At 40.3% G+C, this 12,211-nt stretch overlaps 1 protein-coding gene across 1 annotated transcript in view; it reads left to right on the forward strand.

The window, feature by feature from the left end:
• Positions 1-12,211, forward strand: part of CLIC4 (chloride intracellular channel 4) — a 65,626-nt gene that overhangs the window by 41,192 nt on the left and 12,223 nt on the right. Inside the window, exons 3-4 of the mRNA XM_045482223.1 lie at positions 4,963-5,088; positions 11,557-11,663. Coding sequence (XP_045338179.1) covers positions 4,963-5,088; positions 11,557-11,663 — 233 coding nt within the window. The remainder of the gene's footprint in view (positions 1-4,962; positions 5,089-11,556; positions 11,664-12,211) is intronic.

Genomic DNA, 12,211 nt, shown 5'->3' on the forward strand with positions numbered 1-12,211 from the left:
TAGGTCACCTTTAAGAACCGGCTCCAGTGTCCTAGGACTATACTGTGCTCATCTTCTAAGAAGCAGCTGGACCTGAGTCACCTGCCCGTTGTTCTCCAATTGTTGCAAGTGTACTGAATTAACTTTCAATTGAAGTTAAGCCACTTAAGTTGCTTAAAGTATTAGGTCCTATGAGGTTCCTCCTCTGTCTCTTGTATTCGTTTGTTTCTCTTTATTTTTCCTTTTCTTCATCTAGAAGCAAAACGGGAGAGAATAGAATATGTTTGTTCATCTACTATGACAGAGAAAAAAAAGACTTCTCAGATAAGTAACATTAAAAAAAAAGAAAAGACACCTCAAACATTGAAGAGTATTTGTGCTCTTATCTCAAAGCACGAATTATATGCACTTTGCTTTTTCTAGATGTCACTTAAGGAAAACATTTGAATGGGCTTGAATGAATCATTGAGTATTTATTAAAGGGCTTTTATGAAATAAGCCAAGGATGGCCTGAAATGTTGAGCCGTTGCCTGTGTTTCAGTTTCACGTCTGTCACGCCGCGCTTCTGAAATGTTAAGTTTCTGTGAAGCATCTGTAAAGTGAACCTTGTGGGTCAAACAACACCTGAGGCCTTGGAGTGCCACGGGAGATTCTGCTTGGTTGATGACCTGATAAAGCTTCTAAGTCACCTCAGTGTTTGCAACTTGAACATTTATTTGAAGTCTGCTATTCCGTTGAGAGGCATTCAAGTTTCTTCTCAAATTTACTTTCACTTGGGGTAAGGACCTAACATGGTTCTCCTTCATGTCAACACTTAATCCTGGAAAAGAGTTTCGTCACCTTTGGTTTTTCAAAATCTAGATAGGCTTTTGGCAGAAACAAAACAGACTATCCACTAGTCCCTAATATGAACAGAAAATTGGTAATCGCGTGCCTGGTTTCACTTTACTTATAAGCCTCTATTAATCAGATTTCTTATTACCAGTCAGCTAATGCTAGATAACTGGTTCTGAACCATCAGACTCAAGTAGAGTTTAAAAACCACCGGTCTCATCTCCTGCAGCATGCTGTGTTAGTGTGCTACTGAAAGCCGTCATGGATTTGCTTTGCATACTTTGGTTTAGTTCACTTTCATAGGCCTTATTTGATTTGATCTTCACAGGCAGAGCAGGGCTTATGTCCGCAGTGCAGAGGAGGAAATCCAGAGGCCGTGATTTCCTTAGTCACATAGCTGGTGGATGGATGGCAGAACTATTCAGTTTGAGACTTTAACCACATCCTTTTGATTCAGTCTTTGGCTCTTTCTTCTCTGCCATGCCAACTGTATCCCTCCTCTGATAAATTTGTTTGGAGAGCTAAAAGCTGTTACAATTTATTATAGAAGTAATAGCTGTTACTTACTTTGCTGCCCTCCCTCCATGTTGTTTTAAAGCATCAGTCCCTTTCTTCCCCTTTGTCTAACTCTACCCTGTTCATGAAAAAATTATTTGTGAAACGCACAGACGTATGTTGTTATTACCTTACATTTAGGCATTAATCGACTGCTAGTCATAAAAATGCGGATGGATAGGTTTTATAACGTGGGAACAAAACAAGTCTTTTTTTTAACTTTAAAATGTGGAGATTTGAAAATAAATTGTTGAAACCCTGAACTGTTAGGGTTTCTGGACCCTTGGTAATGTACAGGGTTTTCCCAAGTTGAGCAGGAAATGGAGGGTAGCTGGGAACAGTTGTGAGCTGTGAGCTGGAACGTGAGGGGGCTTGAAGACCGAAGGTGAGACGGCCGTGGACCTGCCGGGCCCGTTGGTGATCACAGATGAACAGATGGTCATGGTGAGGCGTGAAAAGGGATAACTGAACAAACCAAAGAAATGACACCTGGAAAAGGACCTGCCCCGACCTGGATACTTACATGAGTTCGGGAGTCTCACAGGGTCCACCACTGTTTAAACACGTGTGCAGCTGGAAGACTGCTCAGCTTTCGTGATTCCAGTCATTTTGTGCTCAGCTTTACCTTTTCAGACCAAAGTGTGCTCAGGAAAGGAATCAGAATTGCACATCAAATCAGATTTTGACTTTTAAAAGTCCTCTTTTAGAGCTTCGGTTCTTACACGAGTCATAGAAAATACGTCTTCTTTTTCTTTGGCTTGAAAGGGAGATGGGCTCTAGAGCTTGGGTTGAGGGGGCTTAGAGTTAGAAAATTTGGACTAAGCAGACATTAATAAGTCTCTTTGTTTTTGGAATGTAGTCATAAGGAGATGAAGTGCTTTCTAAACCTAAATGGGGGTGTAGGGAGAAAAAAAAGGAGAGGGACAGAGAAGGAATATGAATAAGACCAAGAGAAATTGATAAGCTGGGATGAGTAGAGACGTTGGGGCACACTCTGTCTTAAACATTATTTTCAGTGACAAAGTATTTCACCTTCATGATGCATTAAAAGACATCCTTTAAGGGGCACCTGGGTGGCTCAGTTGGTTGAGTGTTCTACTCTTGATTTTGGCTCAGGTCATGATCTCACAGTTCATGGGTTTGGGCCCGTGTCTCTCTCTCAAATAAACATAAAAAAAAAAAAAAAGAAGGGTGAGCTTTAAAAACAAAAGATATCCTTTTAAATTCTGTGCATTTGTGATAGGGAAGGGTTATAATAGTATGGGGGGGGGGGAAGTTGCTTGAAGCAATATATTGCTTTTTTAACATTTAGGTTTCTTAAGGTATTTATCTTTTTAATTTTGAAACTTTTCAAACATACACAAGACTAGAATAAACTTCCCCACAACTTCAACTCAGTTATCAAGATTTTAACCATTTGCTGTGTCCCTATTTTTTCTAATAAGTTTCAAAGCAAATCCCACTGTCATTCCAACCCTGCACCCTTCACTGTATGTCTCCAAACAGTAGGGACATTTTCTTACCCACCCACACTGCCATTATCACGTCTAGTCCCCAGCATATGATCTGATCTCCCTGGTTGTCTCCATAGTATCTTTTTTCTTTGACTGCTTTCTTCAAATCAGGATCTAAACAAATTCTACTCATTACATTTGGTTGTTATGTCTCTTAAATTTTTCTTAATCTGCAACAGTCCTTTCCAAACCCCATTTGTGACTTTTTTCCCTCATGCCATTGACTGGTGGAAATCCATTCCACTGAACTGCAGAACGTCCCAAATTCTGTATTTGGCTGATGGCTTCTTTGTGGTATCATTTAACTTTGTTCAGCAACTCCTCATGTTTCCTGCAAATGAACTTTTTGGTCTCAGAAGTCCTTTATACACTTAAATTATTTGAGGACCTCAAAGAGCTTTCAATTGTGTGGGTTGTATCTGTCAACTTTACTGTATTAGAAATTAAAGCTGAGAAATTTAAAAAACATTTACTAGTTAGAACAATCATGAACCTGTTATTATCACAAAAAATATGTCTTAAAAAATGTATTTTCCAAAACAAGAGTGGCATTGCTTTCCATTTTTGTACATCTCTAATGTCTACCTTAACAGAAGACAGATCCTCATATCTGTTTCTGTATACGTTACCTTGTGACATCACACACCAGGTAGTCTATGGATAACTCTGTAGGCATGAAAGAATGAGGGTGAAGAAAGTAAGTGACGTGTTAGTATTATGAGAATGGTTTTGACTTTATGGACCACCTGGTGAAAGGGTCTCCTAGACCACATTTTAAGAGACAGCTGCCTTAAGAGACTTGATTCTAGATTCAGGGTCAACTTTTTTGTAAGGATACCTCATAGATGGTGATGTACGCTCCGTATTTTATCATTAGGATCACACTGTATTGGGTCATATTACTGATTCTAGGATTCGCTGATGGGTTCAGGCGAGCCACTGTGATTTTTAATAGGGTGGTACCAGTGTTCTGTGGTATTAGTAGCTGTAAGTATCCAATTTTGCCGTCTTTATCAGTGTTCTATGTATTTTCAGTTTTCCCTAATTAATAGGAAGGAAATGTCATAGTTTCCTCTTGAATTTCTTTGGTAATTGGTTTTTTGTTTTGTTTTTACATTTTTCCACGTGTCCACTTATTTTATCTATTGTGTATCAATTTCTTTTGACTCCTACCTGTTTGACTTGTTGATGGCTTTTTAATGAATTTGGACAAAATTCTCATCTAATACGTATTTTAAGCCTTTCCTGTTCACTATCCTGTTTTGCCCTTTCTGTCTGTGTTGCGTCTTACTTTTGGTTATGCTCTTACGTACTGAAGTCATCTTGACTGGTGATCTCTTTCCTCGCTGAGAGTGGACTTCTAGGAAAGTGGAAAATTGGTAGCACTGAATTGGAATCTTGCAGTTGGAAAAGGCTGTGTGAATCAGCTGCTCTTGTTCCGTGTTTTACAAAAAGAAAAGGAAGACCTAGAAAAGTGACGGTTTACGCCATGTCTCCACAATGAGTGGGTGCCAGAGTTGAGACTAGAGACCGTTTTCTCTCAGTTCTACCACCGTTTCTTTCTTTTTTTGAAATTTTTTTGAAATGTTATTTATTTTTGAAGGAGAGAGAGAGAGAGAGAGAGCACGAGTGGGGGAGGAGCAGGGAGAGAGGGAGACACAGAATCCAAAGCAGGCTCTAGGCTCTAAGCTGTCAGAACAGAGCCAGACTTGGGGCTCGAACTCACAGACTGTGAGGTCATGACCTGAGCCGAAGTGGGACGCTTCACCGACGGAGCCACCCAGGCGCCCCTCTGCCACTGTTTCTAATAAGCACTTCCGTTAAATTTGGAATGAGAATGGGGGACTTGTCTTTTGGTTAAAAATCAAAGATTTCTGATTTTCTCACCATGAATTGTGTGCTTTGTGAAGGTTCGCGTCTTATTAGAAGAGCGGTGCAGCTGTTGTACTTAGTGGAAAAAGTACTATTTCTTACTCATTTTTACATACTTTAACATTTAGAACCACTCTGAGTATTTAAAGTATTGTTGCCTTCCCAGAGTAGAAAATGATCCAGTTTTGACCACTGTTTTGCCCAACAGGAAGCCTGCTGACCTGCAGAACTTGGCTCCTGGGACCCACCCACCATTTATAACTTTCAACAATGAAGTCAAAACGGATGTAAATAAGATTGAAGAATTTCTCGAAGAAGTCTTATGCCCTCCCAAGTGAGTATCAAAGAAAATGTGCACGGAAGTATTGCCATCTCTTTAAAGTTTGGTCTTTTCTGGCCCTTGGGGCCCTTTCTCCGGATGGTCCTGGGGTCAAACTCTTACAGCAAGCATTAAGGTGCAGTGGCTGGGCTTCCCTTCATTCATTATAATTCATGCTCCACAGATGTCAGAACTGGCTTCTGGCTCGGCCAATAAGCCTAGATAAGAGTACACACTGAAGGTGGGTTTGAGACGTGGGAGCTACGTTAGGTTAGCTCTGGTTATTTGAGGGGTAGTGGTCCCAAACTGAGAAGTTTGGGAAGGAGAAGAGATGGAGAGAGAGGTTCAGATGGAACCTAGCCAGAATGGCTAAGCAGGAGTGTGGAATACGTTGCCGGGGGATTCCTCATCAGGGCATTTTAAAGGCAGCTGTCTAAAGCTGTCACCCAAGGGAATTGACTCTTCCAACTGTGTCCCTGGGATTCAGTTTTTATTTTTGTATTTCTTTGAGCTGTTATAGATTCCCAGGCCCTGCACATTAGTCCACGTGGTTAATGATTTTGAAGTACTCAACTATATTTCCTACAATGTGAGGTACGCTTGAGGGACAGATGGACTGTGGTGACAGTTACCCGCATTGCACATGTGCAGTGTTGCATCCTACTATAATCCTGGCGTAGGTTCAATGCATTATGGATTTCTTTTAGACTTTTCTGGTGCCATCATCCTGAAAAGAGAACTGTTTTTCTTCTGGCCTGGGGCTGTCTTGCTAGTTGATCTGACTTTTACTCTCCATATCCAGATAAATTTCCCAGGAATGGGATTATTGGGTCAGAGGGTTCTAAAACAATTGTTTCCTCAGAACTCACTCACTCGTTTATGCTACAACCAAAGCCCTCTGAATACAGTAGTGAGTAAGACACAGTTCCTACCCTCAGGAAGCGCGGTCCATTATGGATGGAGAGGGGGTGGTGGCATGGTGAAGGGAAGTGAGTGGAGGCAGGAGAGGCTTTAGAAAAGAGGCAATACCTGGCTTAAGCTTTAATGAACAAAAAGTGGCATCCTGCAGGTGAACGAAGGAGAGAGATGGGCAGTCTAGGCTTTCCACAACTGTAGCGACGATTTTCATTACTCCTTCTTGTTTTTCTCAGAGGGAACAGACATTAAGATAATAGATAATAGTAGAACTAATATCAAAAATACTCAAGTTTCTTAGCATTCAGTGCTCTGTGAGACATCACAGCTTCTTGAATCGGACCTGGAAAATAAACATTTTCACTTTGCTTTTTATATACAGAAATTTCAGCTCCATTTTGTTTGGGCATGTTCACAGAGATACTCTAACCAGAGATGGTCTTTTCTTTCACTTTAAATAATTTAAAACTTGGAAAACTTTCTAAAAAAAATCAGTAAAGAAAAAAAAAAGTATCTGGAGATCTTTCTGTCCTAAAAGGTTCACAATGTGCTGAATTCTCTCTAAGGGTATTTTTTAAAAATCATTTTATTTTTTTTCATCTTGCTAAATGTACTCTTTTTTTTTTTTTTTTGAAATGTTTATTTTGAGAAAGAGAGTGAGAGCGCGCATGTGCACAAGTGAGCGGAGGAGAGAAAGGGAGAGAGAGAGGGAAAGAGAAAAGGAGAGAGAGAGGGAGAGGGAGAATCTCAAGTTGGCTCCACATGGCACGGAGCCCAACACAGGGCTCGATCTCACAAGTGTGAGATCATGACCTGAGCTGAAATCAAGAGTTGGACACTTAACCACCTGAGCCACCCAGGGGCCCCCTAAGTGTACTCTTTAATCCCCATGCCTTATTCCCATTATATTCCTTGTTTTTATGCTGTAGTTTATATTCTGAAGAGTTTCTTTTTTTAATTTTTAAAATTTTTTTCAATGTTTACTTAATTTTTGAGAGACAGAGAGAGGCAGAGTGTGAGCAGGGGAGGGGCAGAGAGAGGGGGAGACACAGGATCCAAAGCAGGCTCCAGGCTCCGAGCTGTCAGCACAGAGCCCGATGCGGGGCTCAAACTCACCAACCCTTGAGATCATAACCTGAGCCGAAGTCAGCACTGAACCGACCTAGCCACCCAGGCGCCCCTCTTCTGAAGAGTTTCTTTAAATTTCACTCTGTAGAAGGGAGTATTTTTTGATGTTGCTGATGGCTCTGCTGTTAAAATTAACCAACGTTCAAGTGCCAATTATGTGCCGTGCACTGTGCATTATGGATTATGTTTGCAGATGATCTCTGTCCTCTCAAAGACTTTATGGAGAAACTGAGGACGAGTAACCTACGCAGCCTGTCCATGGTCTTACAGTCACTGGTGGCAGAGCTGGCTCCAAAGCCAGGCCTGTATGACTTCCAAAACCTGTGTTTCCTCTATTTTCTTCCTTCTAGTTTTCTCCTCTTTGTGTTGTTGAGCTTGACTTTTATATAAGAGGTGAAATGTAAGTCTTTAATTGGATTGTGCTTTAGCGAGTATAAAATTGTAGGCTAGTTCAAGTTGGGAGGAAGGGCAGGAAAGAAATCAAAGATAGCTTCCTGTGATGAGCCAGTGGGACCAAAGGTCTTTGTCAAACTTAATTCAATGAATCCTGTTTAAGAAATAGGTGAGGCTTAACTTGTGATGAGTTTTTATGTATATGCATTGGAAAAGCACGTTTGGATGGGCAGGGGCTTCCCCTTACTGGGCCCTGCGGCCCCTACTGTGAGGTGCTGATGAACAGCAGAGTCTCTGTTGGGCACAATTGTTTCTGGAAGATGAGCAGGAGGAGGAAGGAAGTTCTTTCCCGGACCACCATGGGCATCCCTTTCCCTTCCTGTGGTGTTCTGGGGCGTTCAGGGACTGCCCTGGCTCACTGCCTTTCCCCTCAAGGACAAGAAGGTCTTTAGTCCTTAACTACTGCTGACCCTCCTCACTCCCTGATTGAGAGCCTTCGTGTTTCTAGACTGGATGAAGAGAAAAGGCAGAGGAGTTGCCCAAGCTGGCAGACCAGAAGCTAGCATTTCTAATAACATGTTTTTGGCATTTGATGGTACTGAGAACAGAGTGTTTTTATGCGAGCACTTCTGATTCGATCATGACAAATATAAATACAGGCAACTGCTTGTTCTAGAGTTGTTTAGAATTTAGAGACTAGTGAAAAGCTTAAATCCAGGATTTTTTTTTTTTTTTTTTTTTTTTTTTTGCTGGTCTGTGTAACCAGCATACATAGAAGAAACCTTCTCTTTCTTTTCCTCTGGGGAAAGTATTTATAAATATATAACTAATTCCCCTTGCTTGAATTAAGGAACTACTTTGCCAAAAAAGCTTTCAAAAAAGCTTTGAACCTTGGGAGTTTTAACTGAAGCAGACCGGTATACTTGGCTAACTTATTGATAAAAAAAAAAAATAGAAGGATAGAGGAAGTTAGATAATTTTGGAGATGAGCTCTGTAAAGGGTTATTAATCTTTTTTTTTTTTTTTTTAATGTTTGTATATTTTTGAGAGAGAGCGAGAGAGAGCAGGGGAAGGACAGAGAGAGAGGGAGACATAGAATCCGAAGCAGGCTTCAGGCTCTGAGCTCTCAGCACAGAGACCGACCTGGGGCTCGAACTCACAACAGTCGAGGTCATGGCCTGAGCTGAGGTTGACCGATCAACCAACTGAGCTGTCCGGGCACCCCTAATCCTGTTTTTGTTGTTTTTTTTTTTTTTTTTAAGTGAGAAATACAATGAAAGTTGAATTTACAGGGATAATTTAATGTGTTGTATACTCAGACTTTATTCTTATATTCACATGAGAAAGAAAACGCCTGAGATCTTTCCTAAAAGGATGGGAGTATTCTTAGCTAGTCTTATCATTCACAGTCTGTGATGTAATACAGAATAAAGGACTCATCTGAAAGTCTTTGTACCCTGGATGCTCATCCCCGTGGTGTTGCTGACAGGTAGCCTTTTGTTAATTACTTGCCTTCCTTTTTGTTAAATGTTGAAATGAAGGTTCTCAGTCGAAGTTTTGCTTTATCAAGCTGTTTGGGAAAGTGAATAATGATGAATTGTTAAAATCCAGTATTTGAGGAAATGCAAAATAAACTGGCAACTGATTTTGGACCCCCTGGTTTAGAATTTGCTTTATCTTTCAGAGACCCCAATCTGTCCTAAAACAAAAGCAAAAACAATACTTGGAGACAGGAAACCTGGGTTTTAGTTTGGCAATACTTTTAACTAGTCTAGGGATTTGGGGACCAAGAATGTAAGCTTTCTGGAATAGAATTTCCTTTTAGGCAAAATGAGAACTTGAGGTGGTCTCTTGTAAGTATTCTGTCGATTAAATAGTACAAATTTAATGGTTTGTCTTGGAGAAGAGTAGGGTATGCCTAACCTGCTTTAGAGGACAGTTTTTATTTTTTAAGAATCATAATAGCATCTGTTTTCATATGGTTAAGGATATGCTGATTGCAAATCCTTCTTCATTCTTCCCTGTTGATTAAAATAGGTCTTTAGTAAATATGCCTCTGTGCGCTCATCATTAATATCCCCCACACCTAGAATAATGCCTGACAGTGCAGGCCCATAATAATTAGAATAAATGAATATGTGTGAGTAATGAATATATAAATGATCTACAATTTAAGCCTACCTTCACGCCTCTTATTTTGAGAATTAGGAAGTGAACTTTATTAGAAAAAGTAGGTACAGCTAAATATTGGGTGGGGAAAAGAAGAATAATTATGGAAACTTGGCTAGAGGAAAACCTAGATGTATTGAAGAGGCACGTAGGTTCCTTGCGCTATTTTTTGTTTGGAAAGAATCAATGACGTTACTGTATTACAGGCAGTAAAAACATTTAAACTGGAGGCTATTGTTTTTATACTCGAGGGGACTTCAGGAAGGTGAACCTGGAATTAACTCTTTCAGCCCAAAGCCGGGGGCAAAAAAAGAGAGAGAGAAAGAGAGGGTAAGGTTTTCTATAGTTAAGAGGGAAAAAAAAAAATTATTATATATTATTAATGTAGTATACATTATACTGTATGAAATTCATCATTCATTGAAGAATTTGTTCTGTAAATATTTCTGTTTATAAGAGAAATCTTTAAGCTTCACAATTGAGAGTTAGTAAAATGAAAGACAAATGGAGCCTATGAGTATTCAGTAGATACTTTATAATCTCCTTACCCATGTAGTCCTCTGTCCAGATTTTTAGATGTACCTGTCCTTGATTTCAGAATCGCAGATGTAAAAAAATATGAATGTAAAAGCTAACCAGAAACTATAGCTTGCAAGTAAATTAAATTTCTACCTAAGAATACCTCACCTTCATTTTTAATTTTAAAGAAGTGGAAAGACCGCATCCTACAATATCTGAGGAAATCAAAGTTTGGAGTTTCATGTCAGATTTTTTCCAAAGTCTTACTCCCCCAGGCCCACTTTCCAGGGAAATTTGGCAGGGCGTTTGAGGAGATGAATCTGTCTTCCTCCTGGGGTGCTGATGGTCTGAATTCCTGTGGCCGCCAACTCCCTGAGTGCGTGCGACTCCGCCCAAGGGAAGAGGGAGGAGCTGAGTATTCACATGTATTTTCCAATTTGAGCAAGAAATAGACACTGAGTATGTGTGTTTGGGATTTAAATATGCAAAATACACGTGTGTGTGTGTGTGTATGTGTGTGTGTGTGTGTGTGTGTGTAAAGCTATGTGTCATGTCAAAGTAGACCAACTTTGTAACAACACAACAGAACACTTGTTAGCAAAATTACGGGCAACTTCTCTTCCTGTTGCCCAGTGCCACCCTTACAATGTCTAATACAGGGAAGGTTTTGGAAAATCCCGAGCGTGGGATTGAAGTGAGTGGTCCGCTTCCTGCTGTTTTTGTCTTGACCAAAATGCCTGATCTTTCCCGCTGTCGGGATTCTCTGGCACTGCTGCATGGGGTGGTTCAGGGCAGGGCACACACCAAGAATCTGGTTGGCATCTCTGTTTTGAGAAAGCTCCGTAGTTAAAATGTGGCTGGTGCAAGCGGAGAAGGGGACTTTTTAACTTGACGTAACACTGGTTTCTTGAAATTCCTGTCCAGATAGCCAGCCACACATGACTAGTGGCCACCCTACTGGGAAGTTCAGATATAGAATACTTCCTTCATTACAGAAAGTTCTTTTGGACAGTGCTGCTCTGGAGCTCTCTTTCTAAGACCCGCATTGGCTTGGCACCCACCTCCGAGCAAGCAGACTGTTTCCCCAGCGTTCTAATTTATAAAATGGAAGTGAGCGCGGATGCCCTTTGCTTGCCAAGAATATTAATATGCGAACAAAAACACTGTGCAGAGCTTTGTTTCCTAAGGAAAAAACACATCTTAAAAATACCATAGAAAACAGATGATGGCATTTCTTAGAGTCATAACTGTTAGAAGATGTCTAGTAACTGGTAGCACGATGGTTTGTGGATTGAGAGAACTCAGCACTAACAGATCTCTGGAGGATCTTTCTAATCCTTTATCACCTTTTCCCGCCAGGTACTTGAAGCTTTCACCAAAACACCCAGAATCAAATACTGCTGGAATGGACATCTTTGCCAAATTCTCTGCATATATCAAGAATTCAAGGCCAGAGGCTAATGAAGGTAAAAAAAACAAAACAAAACAAAAAAACCCCACAGACGATTGGATTACCACTGCAGATAAACAAACCAAAAAACCCCCTCAAATAAATCCAAAAAATCCCGTTATACGGTGATTATAAATGGTTACTTTGGAGTCCAGATAGTCCCATTAAGTATTAAAAACTGGCTTTCCAAGTTGATTAGAGGTTGTCGTTTTCCTGTCTGGGGCTAGTGGTACAGTGCCTGCCATATAGTGGATGTGTGATAAAATGTTTATTGAACAAATTGTTTTCACAGTCTTCTGAGAAGTTACCATGAAGGGGAACTATGCAAAGACTTAACGGTGCATCAGAAACCATGGATTCTGTGGTTGTGGTGGTTTGGAATAGACTGATTTAACTTCATTTAAATTATTACTAAATCTTTTGTTTATTCTTGGGTGCTGGCAGCCTAAAGTCAGCCTGGATGGATTTTTGTGATACTTGTCCTTTTTAAATTTTTTTTTTATTTTTACTTTAAAAAATTTTTTAAGTAGGCTCCATACCCAGCATGGGGCTTGAACTCATGAC

The sequence above is a fragment of the Leopardus geoffroyi genome, chromosome C1 (genome assembly GCF_018350155.1).
Source record: "Leopardus geoffroyi isolate Oge1 chromosome C1, O.geoffroyi_Oge1_pat1.0, whole genome shotgun sequence".
In the NCBI taxonomy this organism is placed as follows: domain Eukaryota; kingdom Metazoa; phylum Chordata; class Mammalia; order Carnivora; family Felidae; genus Leopardus; species Leopardus geoffroyi.